This window comes from Schistocerca gregaria, chromosome 2 (genome assembly GCF_023897955.1).
Source record: "Schistocerca gregaria isolate iqSchGreg1 chromosome 2, iqSchGreg1.2, whole genome shotgun sequence".
Classification (NCBI taxonomy): Eukaryota; Metazoa; Arthropoda; class Insecta; order Orthoptera; family Acrididae; genus Schistocerca; species Schistocerca gregaria.
Window position 1 is genome coordinate 456,737,843 of NC_064921.1, and position 22,318 is coordinate 456,760,160.

At 41.4% G+C, this 22,318-nt stretch overlaps 1 protein-coding gene across 5 annotated transcripts in view; it reads right to left on the reverse strand.

The window, feature by feature from the left end:
* Nucleotides 1–22,318, reverse strand: part of LOC126325636 (nucleoprotein TPR-like) — a 263,392-nt gene that overhangs the window by 132,865 nt on the left and 108,209 nt on the right. For all 5 annotated transcript variants that reach the window (XM_049995265.1, XM_049995267.1, XM_049995269.1 and 2 more), the window contains exons 19-20: nt 10,632–10,970; nt 1,656–1,799 (exon numbers count right to left, since the gene is read on the reverse strand). In XM_049995265.1, the coding sequence (XP_049851222.1) occupies nt 1,656–1,799; nt 10,632–10,970 (483 nt within the window). The remainder of the gene's footprint in view (nt 1–1,655; nt 1,800–10,631; nt 10,971–22,318) is intronic.

The window sequence follows — 22,318 nt, forward strand, 5'->3', positions numbered from 1 at the left end:
TGATTGAATGTATGCCTGCAAGAGTGGAAGCTGTCACCAAGGCTATGAGTTGGCCAACACCATACTAAATTCCAGCGTTACCGGTGGAGGGTGCCACGAACTTTTAAGTCATTTTCAGCCAGGTGTCCAGATACTTTTGGTCACATAGGGTATCACTGATAAGATAAGACACACTGATGTGAAGGTCGATAGCAGCATATCATGACCTCACACAAATACAGGATGCTTCTCGATCGATACCCCTGGGATTTGCAGTGGGATGACAGAGGCTAGCATGAGTGGAGTGGTTGTAGGCAATCTGGAACATTCTATAATAATTAGTACTGGAATACTTTAGTAAATAACTTTTTCTTAACTTTGTCCTGCTACTGCACTCCAGGAACATAACTCACAACAAGTATCTTTCTAGAATACAAATGACTCATTAACAAACATTAACTACATTATACAAAAAGCAAGACAACACAATTCTGGTATTTCATGTGTAATACATGCGCGAACTAGAGGCTGCGAACCTAGCGAGCTGAAGGCTATTCTAATCTGTCTTCGGTCAGGACCTGTAGAAGACTCGACCAGTGCGATCTCCAAGTCTCTGTCCGTGCCATATGGCGGCACTTCAAGTGCCATCGAGTCCAGAGAGGTCGCAAGTGCTGGACCACTATCGATTATCGCAACCTCTAGCACAGTGTCTAACGTTGACACCACACAGACTTGAACCTTTGAGTTACTATCTCTCCAAGTCGTTATTGATTAATGACTTTGTCCCAAGGAGCTGTCTGGCATCATCACCCTGCTACGAATACAATGAAAATATCTTGAGTATGTGGACTTTCCGACTACACAGAACTGTGACCAGAATAATTTCAAGCTATAGGGTAACTCAATTACCTTCTGCTTAATTTAGCTCTGTTGTCGTCATAACTTCTTGCTGGAACATAGCTATGTATATAGTATTTTTTCTCATCTCAGTAATGAAATTAGTAAAAAAAATTATTTTTCCATCTTATTCATGTGTACGTTGAGCTCAAATTTTCCCTGGAGTTAAGAGCTGCCTTTCAGCGTTGTTCGAAAAGTTCTGTTTTCAGAGCTCATGTTAATACTTCATAGTGGAAGGAGTAAGTAATATTTTACTTCACAACATGTCTATGTTGTTTGTCACTATTCCAAGCATGGACCCATACTGTAGGTACCATGAAAAACAAAGTTCGACAGCCAAAACATTGTTGGAACTTGGTTAGAAAATCAGTTCTGTTGACAACTAGCATTTGGTGCAATATAAGGTATGGAAATAATTCACATAAAAATTCAAGGGATGTGGCCATTATACAAATGACTTGGCATTCTGTCCTTTGTAAAAATGTTTGAAGTTTCAACTGGCGAAGTTCATTAAGATGACTGAGAAAGTTGGTTAATACGCCCACATTGAAACTAATTTTTATGTTACAGATAAGTCAAGAACATTACTTGTCAAAGAAACACCTACGGCTAACAAAACTCACTCTGCCATTTTTTATTTACTTCAGCACGATCCAGCCTAAGATTTGTTTCTTCTGTTTTATACATACTGACAATGAGTTTTTCAATATTAAATTCCTTAATCACCCTTAAGCAAAATAAGATAAAAATGTTGAACATTACCATAGAGAATATCTTACCTGCATTTCTTTATTGCGAAGGTCAGAGAGCATTGCCTCTCTTGCACCAAGATCTTCAGTGATCCTGGCAAGTTCTTCATTTCGTTTATTGGAAAGACTTTTTGTTTCTCCAAGTTCCCGAGTGAGTCGTGCAATTTCTTCCACCTGAAAACACACAAATTCTTGTTAACTGTCACACAATCACACTACGATGGTGTGAATTCTGTCAAATACAAAAATGCTTCAAATTTATTGTGAACACCAACATGTAATAATGCTTTAATAAAATCCCTATTATCCCAATAAACGAACTTCCTGAAAATGGTAAAATTGACAAACATTTAAGTTAGTCAAGAGATCTGGTACGATAGATAAATCTTCGTAGGGTGGTTTGATGGTGATACCAAATCCTCTGGTGAGGGCACCCGTATCACAATATTGGTACCTGATAACACAGTGGCTGGGAGAGTAAGAGAGTGGTGATACACTCGTGTACAGTTCAGACAGAGGTTGGCTTTGATTAATCTTCTTTGTCATGCAGTGATGTCTGTGAAAAGAATGTTTAAATAAATATTGTCCTGTGGTATTGGGGAAATTCTTCTTTGAAGTGATGTAGCTCCTAAATACTATAAATACTAGGTCTCCGGGCAGATGGTATCCAAAAGAAGCACACACTATTTCTTACAAACAGTTTACGAAGAAACACGTATGTTCACTTAGTAGAGCCAACAGGCACACAAAACCATTGACAATAAATAAAATCTAGCTTTTGTAAACTTGTTCCTTCATCATGGAGGAGAGAGGAGGGAGAGAGTATATGCAAGTCATTCAGAACCTAAGCTATGAGGTAACCAGGAGAAGGCAACCAAACATGAGAGTAAAGGGTGTCAAAGGGGTTAAAATTAGTGCATCACAAGTACTTGGTCAGCTTCAAAGCACAGAAGACAGATTGAGAAGAAGGTACACACAAGATGAAAAAGATGAATAATATTGGCGTTCTGGCTGGACCAGCCAGAGTGAGTGGTCATGTGTGCCTGCCTGTGTGAATGTGCGAGTGTTTTCCTTTCTGAAGAAGGCTCTGGCCAAAAGCTCAAATGTGGAACAGCAATTTCATTATGCCTGTCTGTAGATCAACATATCTTTCTATTAAGTAACTATCTAATCTTTTCGTAATACTGTTGAATAACACTAAGTAAGGAAAAAATACAACAAATTTAAAAAGATTCGTAACATTTTGTTCTGCATGTCTGTATTCCAGTTGCTATAGGTTTATTTATCGGTTGTCTTTTTCATTTGTTGTTCACTGTTGTTATTTGGGTTAAAATTTTGTCATTTTGCCACCTGGTGACATGGTGTGGAGCTGTGGAGGCTACAAAATGGAGTGCCAAGTGGAAAAATCATAACATTTCCAACATTCTCCTGATTGAATTTTGTTTTCCTGTGTTAAGGAGGATTGTTTTGACGTCAATACTCTCCACGTTCAGAAGACCTTTGAAGTTTGAAGAAGATTGATTGAATGCATTAAGCCACAATGATCCGCGACAATTTACTCAAAAAGTGGCAAATGTGATGAATCGGTGCGACATTTGCATACAGTGGGGAAGATTCAAAAATTGGGTGTATGGGTCTAAGCCAAAATCACAAAAAATTTGTGGTTGCCATAAGTGCATCTCCGCTTGCTGGTCATCAACTGGTTCATGAACATGACCAACCATTCCTATCCTGAATCGTTACTAGTGATGAGAAATGGTGTCTTTATGCTAACATAAGGAGAAGAAAGGAATGGTTTATTCCAAACAAAGCAGCAACTCCTCGCACAAAGACCTGCATGCATCCACAAAAGATAATATTAAGCATCTGTTGGAACAGCGATGGTGAACTGCTGCCTCAAGGTGTAACTATCACTGCCAACATTTACTGTCAACAACTGAAATGTCTTGAACATGTAATCTAAGAACAACAACCAGAAATACTGAATGAAGTGATGCTCCACCACAATAATGCCCACCCAAATTCAGCTAGACTGACAAGAGACACTACACAGGAGCTAGGTTGGGAAATCATTCGCAATGCTCTTCTCTGTATATGTTCAATATCCCCTGTTAGTCCTAGTCGGTACAGGTCCCACACACTTGAGCAGTTTTCCAGAATGGGTCACATAAGTGATTTGTAAGCAATCTCCTTTGTAGACTGAATGCACTTCCACAGTATTCTACCAATAAACCAAAGTCCACCCCTGCCTTGCCCACAACTGAGCCTATGTGATAATTCCATTTCATATCCCTACAAGATGTTACACACAGGTATTTGTAAACATTGACCTATAACTATGACTCACTGAGATTATAGTCGGAGGTAACAAAAGAGGGATGTGCCCCATAATGGCGATGAAAGGAATCATCAAAGAAAGAGGCATAGGATGGGTGGCCACGCATGGCAGACAAACAGCAAGCATACCTGCTGAGGAGAAAGCCATGGTGGTAGGACAGTGGTAGTTCAGCAGCTTCAGCATACAGACTCTCAACCGAGCTGCTATGAAAGGAGCCTGTGGCCTAATGGGTGCCACAGTGTTAAATAGTGTTGAGGCGGTGAAAGACGGGCGGATGTGCAGATGCGTAAACAAAGTACCTGTAGTTTAGTTTCGAATGGACAAGGGACCAGTACAAATGGAGCAGGGTGGTCCCATCGGCACCCCAGGAAGTACCATTGAGGACATACAGGATATTGGGGAACCACATACAGTGGGCTGCCAGGTAAGATACATTGGGGGACCAAAAGTGTCTCTATCAAGCATGAGCCCCAGGAATTTCGTAGTTTCAATGAACAGAAGGGCAACAGGCCCAAGATGTAAAGATGATGGGAGAAACCAACTGTGTCACCAGAAACTCATACAAACTGTTTTGTCAGAGGAAAAACGAAAGCCATTGTCAATGCCCCAGGAGTAAAGATGATAAAGACATCGCTGAAGACACCACTCAGTGAGACAGGTCCTTGGAGAACTGTGATAGATGGCAAAATCGCCAAGAAAAAGGCAGCCAGAGATGCTCGGGGGCAGACAGGCCATTATAGGGTTCATGGCGATAGCAAAGAGGACGACACTCAGGACAGAAACCTGAGACACACCGTTTTCCTGGATAAAGGTGTCCGACAAGGCGGAACCCAAACACACCTTGAAAACTCTGTTTTCTAAAAAGGCCTGATGAAACAGGGCAGGTGGCCACCGAAGCCAAATGTGTAAAGAGTACAGAGGATCCCAGTCTCCAGCAAGTGCCGCAGGCCTTCTCCAAATCAAAAAATACCGCCACAGTCTGGGATTTCTGGAGAAAACCATTCATGACATGGGTGGACAAAGTAATGAGGTGGTCAACTGCAGAAGGCCGCGCTCAAAATCCACACTGTTCATTCATCAGTAAATTGCGAGACTCAGCCTGGCATGAGTCATACGTTCCTCCTTGCAAACGCAGCTGGTAAGAGAGTTGGGGCGGTAGCTGGAAGGACGGTTTTTGTCCTTACTGGGCTTAGATATGGGTATGACCGTGGCTTCATGCCAGCATCCAGGAAATGTGCCCTCTGCCCAGATGCAGTTGTACATGTTAAGCACAAAGTGCTTGCCCACAAGAGAAAGGTGCTGTAACATCTGAATGTGGATGGTGTCTGGCCCTGGAGTGGGGGATCGGTATGAACTGAGAGCATGATCTAGCCCCCTCATAGTAAAGGCGGCATTGTAGCACCCACGAATCGGAAAAGAGAAAGGTATCGCTCTCCATTCGCTTCCGATGGAGGAAGTCATGGTGATAGTGGGAAGAGATCGAAACTTCCGCAAAATGGCAGCCCAAGGTGATTGAGATAGCAATAGGATCAACAATGACATCTTATTTACTGTCAGGCCGGAAATTAGGAAACGGATCTTGGTCCCAGAGAGCCATTGGAGGTTGGCCCATACGACAGAGGAAGGGCTGGAACTGTTAAAAGAACTAGTGAATGAAATCCAGCTAGCTCTGTTGCTATCTCAAAGAACATGATGACACTTTGCACACATCTGTTTATAATGAATGCAGTTTGCCATCATAGGACGGCAGTTAAAAACGTGGAGAGCAAGACTCCGTATGCGAACTGTGTCACGGCACCAAGGGACTGGAACACAACGTGGTAAACAGGAAGTGCGAGGAATGGAATGTTCAGCAGCAGTAATGGTAACGTTTGTGAGATATTCCACCTGGTCATCACAACTGGGCAAATCTTTTTCTTCAAAGGTCACCAGGGAGGAGTAAAGTTGCCAGTCATCCTTAGTAAGCTGTCATTTGGGAGTGCATGACAATGGGGTAGGTGTCAACAAACAAAGCACACGGGAAATGGTCGCTTGAGTTGGTGTCAGAACTAATGGACCACTCAAGATGATGGGCAAGCTGGGCAGTGCAGAAAGACAGGTCCAAATGGAAATAGGTGTGCAAGGAGTCGGTCAGAAAGGAAAGTGGGTGCTCCAGAGTTAAGGCAGAATTGATTAAGTTTGTTATGAAGGTCAGCCAAGAGGGCATCTCTCTGAAAGGTCCTGGAAGAACACCAAAGAGGATGATGTGCATTAAAATCACCAAGTAGCAAAAATTGGGGAGGTAGCTGCCCAATAAGCTGAAGGAAGTCTGCCCTTGTGACATCAAATGAAGGAGGGACGTAAATGGTACAGATGGGAAAAGGCGAACTGCAACAGCTTGAAGATTGGTAGTCAGGGAGATGGGTTGACTACGAATGTCATCCCGTATGAGCAGTAAGACGCCCTCATGAGATAGAATGATGATCCCAGGGGGGAGAGTAAAAATGAATCAGTAAGAAATGTGAATGCTCGTAGCATTTCTGAGAGCGCAATTTTGTTTCCTGAAGACAGAGTACAAGGGGATACTGTGATGCTAAAATCAGCCGTAAATCCTCTTCGTGGGACCGAAGGCCACGAACGTTCCATTGGAGGACAGTCATGATGAGGAAGAGATGTAGGGGTGTCACTTCAGTAGCTGCAAAGTGAGAGCCAGTGAAGAGTCACTACTACAGGGCACAGAAGGAGGAGGATCCTGCTCCATGGGGTTCACAGAAGCAGCGGCTTGCTTGTGCGGTCGATCTGTGGAGTCCAACATTGAAAACTAGCTGGTGGTGTGCACCAGCGACACAGAGGCTGGTCCGGCTAAGATATCACGTGACAGCACGTCGAAGAGGATCTTCAAGTTGGCGAAGGAGAAGACCATTTGCCTTTGGTGGACTTCTTCAAGCCTTTCCGGCTAGAAGAAGACTCTGGTTTTGTTTGGCTGGACGGACAGAGGAAGTCTTCACGGGATTACTCCTCCTGTCCTTTCTGGCCTACTGGTTGTGTAGCTGGTAGCTTCACCCCTTGAGACGAGAGTTTGGTGGCTTGTTGCACAGCTGGACGGGGAATGGCAATGCTACCTTGACACTGGGCGATTTCACGACCTCAGAGCTGAATTGGAGGTCACATGTCTGCGTGACCATGTCCTTCATGGAACGAGGGGTAACAAGAACAGATCTATAGGTGCCAGATGAGAGAACACAGGGTTTGTGACTAGACAATAATTTGTGAGTGACTGGGTAAGGCACTTTTTGCTTTACCCGGATCTCTTGGATACTCTACTCATCAAGATACATGGGAAAATCAAGAGGTTGCAGCATGGCTGCCACCGCAGTTGACACAGCGGGGAGGAGGTGGACAATCGCCCTTGAGCGCATCCCTACTGCAGGTTATAGATTTGGCTGGGTGCTGACAAGACATTCTAGTGTGGTTGAAATGATGATGCTGGTAGCAGTACATCAGGTTCATAATGTACGGCTGGAGTGTGACAATTTCATAGACTGCTCTGATCTTGGACAGAAGCACCACTATATCAAAGGTGAGAAAGAGCGTGGGTGGGCACCAGTGAAGAATCTACCTTTTTCATTACACGATGGATGGCACTGACACGTTGATCAGACAGGTAAGATTGGATTTCAACCTCGGTTAGACAGTAGAGCAGCATGATGTAAATTACACCAAAGGAAGAATTCGAAGTTCTATGGGCCTCGACATGAACAGGGTAGCCATGGAGAAGCAAGGCCGCAAGCAGTTGTTGTGCTTGAGAATCATAAGTAGTCTCCAAAAGCAAAGTGCCGTTCTGTAAAGGAGAGCAGGATTTCACAGGGCTGGCAATTGCAACAATACCTTTCTGGATAATAAACAGATTTACTGTGGTGAAGGACTGACCATCTACAGTATGTGAGACCATTAGTAACTGTGGTGCAGCAGGAAGGGTCTTTGAATTATTAGCCTCATTACGTTTACATTTTGTAGACGTTGAGTGGGAAGACAATTGACTCATTGCAAGAAAGTCCCCCATGATTGCATGTCTCCGATGGCGCGCTCCTTCCAACTGGAGGGCCTCCTTCACAAGGGGGCGAACCCGCCTTAAGCGATTGTTCACACCTCCCTAACACCTGACAGAGGGACCAATCGGCAATTTGGGAAGGTTGCAGCTCAGGTAATCACCCCTCCCTGGGCTTGGCCCGTACCAGGGGGTACGTGCAAATCCTGCATGTTAACCTGGGGCGGGGAATTATGCATTACCCAGTCACCTCTTACACATCAGACGTGTGGGCTGGCCTTCAGGAGCGCACCAGGAGGAAGAAGAAAAAGAGGAACCTCAAATGCCGAAGTGGAGGAACAAAGAAGGGAAACAAAGACAGGAAAAGGAAGCAAAAAACAAAGATGAGAATGTTCTTATGTCAGTGAGACAGACAATGCAAAACATTCCCAATAACACCTCAGACCTGTTCCCCAATGGAGGGGTAAAAGAATAGCAAGAGGATGGACATGCAGCATGGAAGGGAAAAAATGCTGCAAATGCTGGGGCCCCATGGTAGCCAAGCACAAACCCGCCAAAGAGTTGCGAGTCCCTAGGAGGGTGGGGGGTAGTTTTGTGAATCACTTCTCCCATGCTTACTGTTTATGGCTGTGATCTGTGCTTTCTTCCAATGGTTTTTTTGTTCGAGGGCTCTATGGCAGATTACAGTTAGAAGAGGGGCTAACTCAGCAGAACCATCACACAAATATTGGATCATCTCTGTAGCAGTAAAAAAACTAACAAGAGGACTGGCAGAGAAAGATAGATATGTAATGAAAAGAAGAATTACTGGGTGATAGAAAAGAAGTAAAAATGTGAAACAATGGCAAGTTTGAGAAAGCAAAAATGTTAAGTGGAAAACCAATGAAACCCTATGCACTGGCTTAGTTTAAATGGCTTCACAATATCCAAAATTGAACAAAACGAGACCTTAACATAAATGAAGAAAACAGACTAAAAGAAGTATAGTGAAGCCCAGCTTTTACATTTTTCAAGCGGCGACAAAAAAAAAAAAAAAAAAAAAAAAAAAAAAAAAAAAAAAAAAAAAAGTGTAAAATGCGGGGAAAATGAAAAATGTGGGAAATAATGTATTAAGCTACAAAAGTTACTAGTATGCATATGATACTCACTTGCATTTTCACACTTTATCTATGATGACGATGATGATGATGATTGGTTTGTGGGGTGCTCAACTGCACTGTGTCATCAGCGCCCATACGAAGTCCCAATTTTTACAGAGTCCTTCTTTTTTTTGCCACCCAATCTAGCCACTATCAAAAAAGATGATGATGATGATGAAGAAGAAATGGCGAGGAGAACACAAACACCCAGCCCCGGGCAGAGAAGATCCCCAACCCGGCTGGGAATCGAACCCAGGACCCCGTGATCCTCCAGACGCAGCAACACTAGCCACTAGACCACAAGCTGTGGATGCACTTTATGTATGATATATGTACATAATAGGCATCAAAATATTAATCAGAGACTTGTTTATTATCTAGTAAAGGTTTATCACTTAATGAAAACTGCTGATGTAACTGGAACTGATAACTGCCAGGGAAGCAGGAATGTTCGAGTCAATTTTATGTCATAATCGATGTTCTTGGAAAGCCTGCAGCTGTGATTCATTATTTAAATAATGAAACACTGCAACAGTTACTTTTTTCCATATTTAGCATGATGTGTTTAAAGATTTTTTTCTCATTATCAAATGCAAATATGTACATAAGTATTTTGTGTGGTGTTTGCATAAGTGTTGTCCTGTGTCTCTTACACTGCAATCATCTTTTCGAGGTTATCAGGTAATGTGCCTCCTCCGTTACGTAGAACCCCCCCCCCACACACACACCTATCACTCAAATTGTTTGCTTGCGTAACATAAAAAATGTTACTTCCGTAAATGGTGCCCTTGACAACGAGAATAAATTCTCGAAACAATTTTCACTCAGCATGAAAAATTATGTAATTAGTGCTGTATCTAAACCAAATGCATCGGGGCAATGTCAAGTGAGTGGTGGTCTCAACTAGCACTACAAGTGCCCACATGCTGAAATATGCTGAATATGGTTCGAAGAAGGTGTTACAATAACCATAACAAACTGCATATGCACAGTAGAGACAGTTTGCAAATGGTTGGGATTTGTAATGATATCTTTATCTGAAAGAACCTATTTACTCCCATCATCCACAATGCCGAGTAAAGCTTGGCAGCAGCATGAATTATTGTAACGTTTAGACATTTATCAGCTCAGATCCACTGTGTACAGTGCACTGGTGTCAAGGAATTTGATCACGTAATGTCTGTAAACACTACTTGATGGCCAACATCATGCCAGCATCGTTTTCTGTCACTCTTTTCTCCATGAACATTTTTAGTAATGTGTAAATTACGGGAAAATTACAAATATGCTGACACAAAATCTGGTTTGAATTAACATTATGGACAAAGGAAAATTGAAGGGAACGATAAAAAATATTGTAAACTGTGGGAAATTGTTAATTCCAGGAACATAAAAGTGGGGTTATACTGTATTTTCATTATTACCATTTCTGTCTAAAGAAGGTGAATTAAAAATGGACATAGAGACAGGCTGTCTTAGTTGCACAGAATTAAAATACATACCTGTTGCTTGTTCTGGGTCTCAAGCTGAGAAACTTCTTGCTTGAGCTGCTCACGCTCTGTCTTTAATCGCTTCCATTCCTCTGGTGCCACTTTGTTTGCTCTTTCAATTAAAGCACTTACACGTTGACGCAGGCGTCCTGTTTCTGCACGTAAAGTTGTGTTTTCTGCTTCAAGTGCAGATGCCTGGTTAGTTAAATGAGATCTCTCTTTACGGAGTGGCCCAAGTTCTGACTCTAAAGCTTCAGCTTTAGTCTTCAGTATTTTAATTTCCTTTGAGAGCTCATCTCTTTCTGCTCTCAGGGCCACATTGCTGTCTGTTATGGCATTTAAAGTTTCAAGCTGAAAATAAAATTACTAACATGAATAACATAGGATAAATCACATAATAATAATATAGCTCATTCAGTTGTATAAAACTCGAGAACCTGTCTGAACTCACTGTAAAGATGACACAATGAGTTGCAGACAGGAACAACGAACGGCTCTTACATATTTAGCTTTCAGCCAAAACTTTCTTCAGGGGGGAGGGGAGGAGCACACACATGTACACGAGCATGCACACCAAACACACATAAATGCCGTACCTGACAGCTCAAACAGGAATGAGGTTGAAGTTGCCAGAGATGGCAGTCGTGTGTGTGTGTGTGTGTTTATATATATATATATATATATATATATATATATATATATATATATATATATATATATATATATATTTGCTTGGTTGTGTGTGTCTTTTCCTTCTTGAGGAAGGCTTTGGCCAAAAGCTACATGTATAATAGTCTTTTCGCTGCACCTGCGTGCAACTCATTGTGTCATCTTTACAGTGAGTGGCAACCTATCCTTTTCATAATATTGCTGATACTTCAAGTTGAAGTTTCTGTTCTTTGATTTTGTCTGAACACATTGTCAGAAATCAACTTCTGTCTGTCTTTTCTTTCGTGACATATTGAATTCTAAATAACAACTGACAACTAGAGACCACATATATTAAACCCGAACTTGGTGACATAACATTTGTGAGAAAAAATTTCCCAGTGGCACAAAATGCAATCAGAAAACAGTTTTCTCTCATATACAATACTGACACAACCACACATGACCAACTACTGTATTTTTGCTCCACTTTTAGGCTCATAAAGAGAACTTTACCCATTGCACCCCCCCCCCCCCCCCCCCCCCCCAACTGGGAATAAGAATCCTATAAATAAATCTCTTAAAATGAGCAGTTATAAGCAAAGTACATTTGTTACATTACTGACAAACTTTTGATCAGTAAATGACTTAATCTCAAAACAGCTCTTCCCAAGTCCACATACAACTAGCAATGATTTTTTTAATACTTGCAATTAAAAAATCCTGGTGTATGCATCTCTAGTAACTACACAATTAAAAGTTGTCCAAAATACATTCCAATGGTTTTCTGAATAGCGCATATAGAGTTTGGGAAGGACAGTTTAGCATCTGCATGGGCATGACAACGACACTAAACAAAATTGTCAGCACACGGTACTGTACAGGGCAATGGTGGTTCAACAACTAACTGGGGAGCAGAACACCACTAAAGGAAACAAAAATTTGTCGTGCAAGTCAATCTATGGGAAAGCGGAGAATCTGAAACTGCTTAGAGATATCCATGAGAATAAACACAGCACACAGCAGATGCAGGCAGCCGAAAACTGTGAATACGGGAATGGAACATCATACAAGGCAAAATACAAAGTCCATGGTGGTTGATCTCAGAATTAAAAATGTCCCACCTGGTTTACTGCCACCCATAAGTTAACACTTCATCAGTGGGTCAACCCATACCATGTGCTGCTCCCCCCCCCCCCCCCCCATGGCAGTTGTCTGCACTATCCTGCCACGATAACCACACCACCTTATTTGACTCTACTGCAACTTCCGCCAATGCGGTTACTAATTGGAAACACTATTAGAGTTTATTCAAGGTGCTAATTTTACTCCATCAAAATATTTCTGCACGAGTTCCAGGTTTCGGAGGTAGAACATCCAAATTTGTTTATACCAATTTTTGTTGTATCATAAGAAGTTTTCCGCTGGTTTTTACTAACAGGCGCACGTGAATTGTACTGAGATGCCATACTATCACTTACTAGTAAAACTTTTTAGTTGAATTGAGGCTGAAAACGAGATAAACACAAAACAGAAGAGTTGTGGGTTTATTGCTTAAGGATCAATATACATTCTTCAGACATTGGTGCAGGATCGTTTGGGGGGAATCCCTCACCCTTCCCCTGCGAATCCCAGGAATCATTTAGGGGCTTTCCCCCCTGCTCTCTTGCCCCACTCCCAAAGAGTTCTTGGGAAAGATGGGGCGAGGGGGAAAAGGGGGAGGGGGGGGGAGGGGCAAACTTTCTCCATAGCCCTGCCCGAAAGATTTGCAAGAGATTCCTCCTCGAACCTGTGCATATAAATAACGAGGCAGAGCGTCGGCCTCACAAAAAATCAGTAAATTTGATAAATTTAGAATGCTGGTGTCATTTTCTGAATATTTTCTGGTAGAGGTAACAAAGGGAGCCTTTCTCGGATTATTTTCTACAAATGTGTAAAATGGGGACACAGACCATGTTTCAAGAATAGTTCCTTCTTTGCTATTGTTGTCGGCAACAAACGAATGCAATGTGACGGAGTTGCAATGACACAATCAATACGTACAGGACCTACTTTGAGATACATTGCACACACAAGGGCACACTCAAAAATTCCGTAATGTTTTATTTAAAAAACAACATTCAATCATGAATGTTTTGAACAGCATTAACCTTTAATTAATACTATTGGACCAAAGCATCATTTACAATTCATTTTACATTTTTCGATTATTGTAAACATAAAAGATCAAGTACTGTTCCAAATGTTCAGTAGTAAGATTGTGTCTTCAATCATTAAAAATCATTTTTATAAGTAGGACAGGACCATTCTTCATCAACTGACGTAACTGGGCAGTATTTTAATGTTGGTGCTATGGTGGCACTTACTGTTTCTGGTGAAAGTTCACCAATGCCATTAATAAAACTATCAATTTGGCACTATGATTCAAAACCTGGTTAATTGTTTAAAACATTTTCAAACTTTTCTGCAAGTTTTCTTGTGACTACCTCCGGCAATGAGGAACTCACTATAATAATTTAATTCATTAACTAATCAGATTCATTCAATGCCAAACCTTGAGTTTCAAGCTTTTTAATACTCGCAGGTACATGGGAAAAATGGGTGGTAATCACAACAATGTCTTTTTTAATACCAGAATCATTAAAAGCTTCCTTGCACTTGCAAACCATCAAAGCATCTGCACTATCGAACTCATTTACTACCCCTATAATAGCCTCTAACTGTTCATTTTAACACAGCTTCAAGTCACATACGCCAACGAGTTACCATTGGTTAGGGAGGTAAAGGCACATTTAGTAGTTTTTCTTTGTCGGTCTTGATGCGAGCAGGAGCCTTTAGAAACACTTTCTTTGTGGATGAAGTCAGTTTATTTACATTCACATACATGGAACGTACTTCTTTAGCAAGGCAATGTACTCCATGAGCAAAACATGTCACATGAATCAAATTGGGATAAAATACTCTGAGGGCTTTTCCTGCTTTGATCATATAGGGAGCAGCATCTGAATTGAACACAAACACACTTTCATCTGCAGAAGATTCTGGAAATATTTTTCTACCTCTTTACAGGCTGCTGAATAGGAAGACGGGGCTCTTCTTTCAATCCACCAACAATTAAATTTGCAAAGTAATGGCCAGAAATGTCTGTAGTTTCATCAACTGAAATCTAGATAATGGTGTCCCTAAGTTCATTGTGTATTTCTTCCAGAACATTTACCTAAATTATCGGTATTTAATTTATATGCAATATTGATCCATCTTGTATATTTTGATTTAACTAATATTTGCGCAGGAAGTCTTTGAGGATAGGGTTTGTAAGTTTGTGAAGAGGAGTATTGCTTGCAATGAATGCTTCACATAGATCCATGTTAAACCAAATTTTTTTGTTATCTTTGAACAAATCCCTGCTACTGCAACTTGTTGTCAGAAGTTGTTTGTGGTCCTTTCTTCTGCAGCCTGCGATATGGAGAGTTCTCTTGACATGCTCGTCTATTTGAAATTTTTTTTTGCACGAAACGTTTGTCTCGCAAACCCGACAATATAAAACAATTCCGTTATATGTAAATGTTGCAGAATGGTCAGCTTTCCATGAAATAACGTTTCTTTTCACAGGCAGTATGGCGCACAACACGTTACACACTAGACGTTGTAAACATGTTCAACTGTGTACAAGTAAATAGAAAACTACACTGAAACAATGGATGTGGGACTAAAAGTTTGCGTAGTTTAATTTAATTCTTGTCTAAGCATACGGTAGGACAGTGGAAGGGATTAACTGGAGGCAAGGGCATAGGAGCATAGATTCTGTCTGCCTGTTTCTGTTCCTCTTCTGTAATGATTTCGCTAGGCAGTGACCTCACGGTTAGCGATTGCACACAGTTCTAGGTCGCGGTCAATCTGTGAGACATCAAAACTAGATTGAGCTAGGACTGCCTGTCTAAATTTTTAACATAGTGTGAAAACATGCGTTGTCACTAGTTTTTAGTTAAAATATGTCCATCACCATCATTTCATCATCATTGATTCCCAAGTTGCCGAAGTGGCGTCAGCTCAAAAGGACTTGCAATCCGGCAGCCGAACTCCCCCGCATGGGGCCTCCCGGCCAACAATGCCATACAATCATTTCATTTCATTTCATTTCATTTCAGTTAAAATATGCAATAACTGGTGGAAAGGAGCCAAATATGAAAATGCATATAATCCAGTCATTACTGATCAGGAACAGCAGAGGGCCAGGGCCTATAACACTTCCTTGAGGAATACCAGATATTACTTCTGAGAGCTTGAAGGTGGAAGATAGGGTAACATACAAGACAGAGATTACTGCTAACACATCGTGCTCGAGTTAATAAGAATGAAAAGCTAAGTGTATCGTATGTAATAGACATGGGAGGAGGATGGCGAGAGACAGACAGTTCAGATAATTAAAGGTGTAGAAAACTAAAACGGAGCGAAGATAGGAGTAGTTACTGTGAAGAAATGCTGAGACAGAAAAAAAATCAATCTACATTAAGGCCAAGTGCATGGCAAGAACCAAGGACATGTTCTAGCACTAGTTCCCACTTGCAGAGTGCTTAGAAACGTTTCTGGGGGAAGACTCCAGATTGCACATGTGGAGAAGCAGGCACCGAGGTAATGACTGTCATGCTGTAGAGCATGCTCTGTAACAGGGTATTGTGGGTTCACAGTATACACCCTCTGTCTACGCCCACTCATCCTAACTAATTACTTGATGGTAGTCATGACAATGTAAAACGCCAAACAGTGTTTACGTAACAGCTCATATGGGAAGTGTCATTTCACATTTAGTGAAGTGAGGATAAACAGTTTTTATGTTTTATGAGTTACAGGGCAGTTGTAGCCAACCAAGACCTTTCTGGGATAGTCCTGAGATACACCTTTTTAAGCAGCTTATGGAGTCTCTACAAATCAGGAAATCCTTTGTTGTGAGAGTTTTGATGGTAAGCAGAACCAATGATATAGCGCTCAAGTCTGCAGTGCACACACAGCATGCACTCGGCAGAGTACTTCTCATGCCTCCTTGCAAATTCAGAAGCAAAACCAACTCCATCATTCTTTCACTCCATCCGTGTTGAGACACGTCAAATCAAGTAATCCTGGAGAACTGAATGACAAAAACATCTGTGAATAATGGGATCAGCAATTTCCCTGAGACCGAAGAAGTGGTCCATCCAAATCATAGTACTGGGAACACACAACCGAACTGTGACCACATAGTTTGCGAAGAGTTGCTCGCATCTGACCTCAGTGGTGGCATACCAGCATCCACCAGGAGGGTGTCTAAGGGGCTCGTACAGAAGTTTCCACTTGCCTACCACATGCCACTGAAGTGGTCAGGTTTCTACATGCTCAGTACTAATGGTGCTGCCAAACTGTAGCCAACACATCCATAGTCCATGTGGAATAAAATCAAACCTTTGCAGAATTATAAAAAAAACTGTGCAGTCTTTACCCCAGGAGGTGCTGCTCAGAAATCTGAGGGTATTAAGTTTTCTTGTGCAATTTGTCTTGAGCTGGCATACATGTGGTATCAATATTAACCTATTGTAAAATAAAATGCCTAAAAATTTTAAAGTTTCTGTGAATCTGAGTAACTGATTACCGAGGTGAAATTCTGGGTGGAGATCCATAGTTCTGAGTAAATAAAAGTGCATGATGCAAGTTTTTGTGGGAGAAAATTGATATCCATTATTCACGGTCCAGTTATGTACTATCTGTACGGCACCCTGAAGTTAGCGCAATGGTGTAGAGCTTTAATATAAGCAATTATCATCCACATATAGTTATGGTGAGGCCACGGTTCCCGCTGAAGTCACAATACCATCTAAGGAGATGATGACAATGGGTACACCTAGAACCAATCCCTGAGGGACCGTTTCCTGAATGTATAGGTTGTTGGAGCTAATACTATCCAGACCCAGAACACTTTGAGAGATATGAAATTGTCAATAAAAACGAGTAAGCAGCTCAGGAAGATCACTCATGCAGTGCAGACAATATGTGGGAATTCCAGGTGGTATTGTATGCCTTCTACATGCCAAAGAACACAGTGATATGGTGTTGGTGAAGCACAAAAGCACTGTGCACTGCAGATCTCAGATGAAACAGTTTATCTGTGGTGGACCAGAACACTAGGAAGCCACTTTGAAATTGTGAAGAAAGTCCTTTGGTTTGGAAGCACGAATACAGTCATTGGTTGACCATTCTTTCAAATAATTTACATAGTTCATTCGTTAGAAAGATTGGTTCACAATTAGTCAAAACAAGGGGTCTTTACCTGGTTTCAGGGTAAGAATAATAATACTCACATGTCAGTTGGGGGGAGGGGGGGGGGGGGGGTGGAGGCCTCCCATTTTCACCAAACATGACTTAAAAACAAACAAACAAAAATGTGTTTCATGCCATCATTGTAAAGTTGTTTAAGCATTTAATTGTGGATGTCATGAAGTCCAGGGGCTGTCTCTTGGCACTCAGCTAAAATGCTGCAGAGTTTTCATTCACTAAATAAAGCACAGTATGAATCAAGACCTTGTGCATCCAGGAAATTAAGATGGTATTTACTGAATGTGGAGACTTCAGCAAAATATGCTGTGAAACATTCAGCAATGGTTTCAGGATCCATGCACCAGTACGCATGTAACCATTCGAGGGGAGAGGAACTACTGTGGACAGTGAGTGGCCACAAATGCGGCGGAGTTTAGTTCACACTTAGAACGATGGGATGTGGGTTCGCAAAGAATTTGCACACTATTCCCAACACTCCTGTGTTCCACAGAAGGATGGCGTTTGTGTCACTGAACTGCCTTTTGAAACTCAGACAGCTGCAGCAACTTCTTCAGGCCAACATGGTGCAGGTTTCTGGTAGGGAGGGCCTGAAGAACAGGATATTGTTTGTTCTCACAATATTATGAAAAGGATAGATTTCTATCCACCACATACTGGAGACGTTGAGTCTCGTATACCTGCGACCCAGCATCTCTACTATATTGTGACTAGCAATCTATCTTTTACACTACTGTCATTATTCCATAATGGATTTCCCATTGTTTGATATTGTTCATTCTGCATCACATATAATCATGTCAACAGTATCTTATACAACTGGTCTGACATCCATCTCTCGACTGCTTTCATAAGTCACTTCGGAGGTGAAAGCTTGTGGTTTTAGAGAGAGAGAGAGAGAGAGAGAGAGAGAGAGAGAGAGAGAGAGAGAGAGAGAAATAGGAAAGTCATCACTGTGGCACAGGTCACTGTGGGTGTACCACTGTATTAAGGGGGCGAGATGCTCGGGCTGCATACTGTTAATATTGTTGGTGGAATACAATCCTTTGGCATACTGAAATGTGTTGCAGCACCATAGTTAAGCTGACAGACCTACTGTTCTGAAATTAATTGCTCTATAATTGGCTCCTGCGAGACATGGTTCCTCTAGCCCACGAAGGATCATGGCACTGAGGTAAAAAGAGTGGTGACAAATGTTCCAACAGCTCCCTTAACTTGTGATGTATAGCTGCATCTGAGGTTAGACAGATATTAAAAACTGTTACCCTAACTGACAGGTAGGCCCAAACAGCCATAGCTTCCGACACTGTTGTCACTGGCACTTGCTCGGTGATACTGTCAGGGTATATGAGTGTGCCGATTCGCCCAGATGCCCTCTTGGCATTACCGTAATTTTTACAGCAGGATGCATAATTTTCAAAAGTAGGGAGTTGGGTTTCTAAGAACTATGTCTCCTAAAGAGTCACACCAACTGCATAGTAAATCGCCCTTAATTAACGGAGTTCAGTCAGGTGACAATCTTAGCCGCTACAGTTCCATTGGGTAAACATAAAATTGGGATATGTGAAAGTGGCAAATGGGACATGGGAGTATGAATTACTATGCATCCGTGTCATACTCCACTTGAATGTGAGAGTCCTTAATCAGTATTAGTAGGTTCATCCTCAGGGGGGATGGGAACTAGATCACCTGGAGCAACAAAATTTTTCAATTTGTGCTTCTTGTCTCTGTAGCTTGTAGCCTTTGACACTGATAGGTGGTAGACTGCTGGTGTGTTTCATCTGGGAAGTGGGGGCACTTTGGCGCTATATGTATTCACTGCAGATGACAGAAGGGCAAAGCATCTCCAGTGCACTGACGGGGTGGTTACCAACAGTGCTGCGGGTTTGGAGGTCAAAGGAGCTAACTTCCCCCACCTCCAAATGAAAAACAGGCACCGACATGTGACTAAGAACAGGAATTGCTGTTTGAGGCCTTATCATGCTAGGTGTGGATTTGACACAATGTTTGCGGAATATGACGACATATTGATCGGGTTAAGTCTCTCAAATTTTTTCTTAGTGTCTTAATATTATAGGCAATCAATTGTCTAATATTCCTGGACCATTTTTTCCTTCTTGAATACTGGATTTGTTGGTGAATGAGGTGGTGGTTTTCTGGACAGCTTACACATGTTGTCCTTTACCACATACCACAAGTGGCCTCATTAGTACAATGGGAGGACATGTGTCAACCTAGCCTCTGGCAGCTGAAACTTACAGGAGGAAAACAGGGTTTAAAATCACACCCATGAACATTGACTAACTTTCTCACACAGGGCATTTCCGTTGAAGGCAAGGACGAAAGGTCGAGTGTCCACCATATCATTCTTTAGTCCTCCCCGAATTGTAGCACTTGGTCCAGATGGAAAATGATATCTTGAATCATTGAGTGTTTTGAGGAGAGATGGTGTCTGGTATATCCCTGAGCTTGTCACAGACCTGAAGGGCCTGTGATTGGTTAGCATTCAAAGTTTTCATCAACAGAGATGCCCTTCTTACTTTCTGTTTTGCAACAATTTATTTAAATATATCCTGAATATTTTCAACAAAATACAGTGGCTTTGTTGTTGCAGAAGATTCTCCATCTTTTATGAAGCACACAAAGAACTTTGTGAACTATCTACCTCTATTTCTCCTTGCCCAATTCTCATTCTGTGGTGTGGCCAAAGACGGAAATGCCATGGGGTTGTAAGCCTTTGCATTAAAATCTTTCTTTCTATCTGTTGAGACACCCCTCCAGGCATGGCCATCAGTATGGTTGAGTCCTGATGGCACGGTCATCAGTATGGGTGAGTCTGATCCATTTCATTGTAGATTAGGCATAGAAGTGGACTCCAGTGTCCCTAATCAGAGAGGCACCTACTCCTCAGCAGACAAGGGGAAATTACAGTTCAGGCATCAGTAGTGCCATCGCTTTGTTGTCAGGGAGCCACAACTGTGAGGATGCATGACAATCCACCACAACAGATTGGTTACAGAGATAGATTCTGGGTGCAAAGATAAATCCATTCTAACATTAGGTGCAGATCACAGTGCACAGTGGACAGATAATGCTCCTTGTATGGTGAACTTCCACAGGTGGCCCTCACTTCTGTGAAATTTAAATAAGTCAAACCCTCAAAGTGTACCAAAAGTAATGAAGCAAAAGAGGCAGAGGTAAAGGCTGTGAAATGTGTTAAAACTGACTTGAAACCTAATAATAGCCTTGTCATCAATGTAAAAGTTTGATTACATATAAGACTTCTTTTAGTCATTCTCTTGTGACAGGCAAGTAATATCTGTGTCTATTTTTGACCCAGATACCACAGAGGAAGGCATGAATTTCCAATCAAAGTTCTCTTGCTTAGTGATGACTAATTAGATCAGGGTCAGCCACATAGTGCAAAGCTTCATGTGTGCGCAGCATGCTGCCTGCATGCTGTTCAGCACTACTTTGTCCTCCTTTGTATAGTGTGACACTTCTTTCAGCAGTGTGATTTAACACTTTCTTCCACTATCCAGTATGGTTTATTTTGGTCAGCATGACTTTCTTCAGTTCAGCAGAATCACTGTATACACTATGTTTATTCTTCATTAATTGTTCATGGTACGAAGGAAGATCCACTGACTGTTCGCACAAGAAGAGGAAATCTAGTGATCATTGTCTAAAGGCTTTAAAAATGAACTGGAGTAACAGAGGAGAAGGGTGAGAAATCTCAATAATTGCATCATCGGTAGGTACCATAAATTTGCATGGAAACGAAATTACAACACCATGCAGAAAGAACTGAAAGATTTAGTTGATGATGAAATATCTAAAAATTAAAACGATCAACAGACAACAATTAAATGTTTCTGCTGTGTTTGTTATTGACGGTTATTACCCATTGTTTCATGTCTTATTTTACAAGTATTGTGTGATTTTACTTTTGAAAACTATATGGGCACATAGCATACAAACTGCCAACAACTGCCACAATTTTCTTCTTATAATCCACACTTTCTGATATATAAATTACTTTTGAAGTGCCAAAATGTACTAGAAATGGCCAAATAAAAACAGTATTTGGTCAAAGAAAAACCTATTTTTCTTGTGGAATTTTAAACTACTATATGAGTGAGTGCAATATTATGGAAATGAAAGAGGATGTAGATGAAGATGAAATGGGAGATTACAGAGCACTGAAAAACCTAAGTCGAAACTAGGCCCCGGGAGTAGACAACATTCTATTAGAACTACTGATAGCCTTGGGAGAGCCAGCCCTGACAAAACCCTACCGTCTGGTGAGCAAGATGTATGAGACAGGTGAAATAACCTCAGACTTCAAGAATATAATAATTCCAATCCCTAGGAAAGCAGGTGTTGACAGGTGCAAAAATTACCGAACCATCAGTTTAATAAGTCATAGCAGCAAAATACTGACACAAATTCTTTAAAGACGAATGGAAAAACTGGTAGAAGCTGACCTCAGGAAAGATCAGTTTGGTTTCTGTAGACATGTTGGAACACCTGAGGCGATACTGACCCTACAAATTATTTTAGAAGATAGGTTAAGGGAAGGCAAACCTACATTTCTAGCATTTATAGACTTAGAGAAAGTTTTTGACAATGTTGACTGGAATACTCTCTTTCAAATTCTGAAAGTGGCAGGGATAAAATACAGGAGCAAAAGATTATTTACAATTTGTACAGAAATCAGAGGGCAGTTATAAGAGTAGAGGAGCATG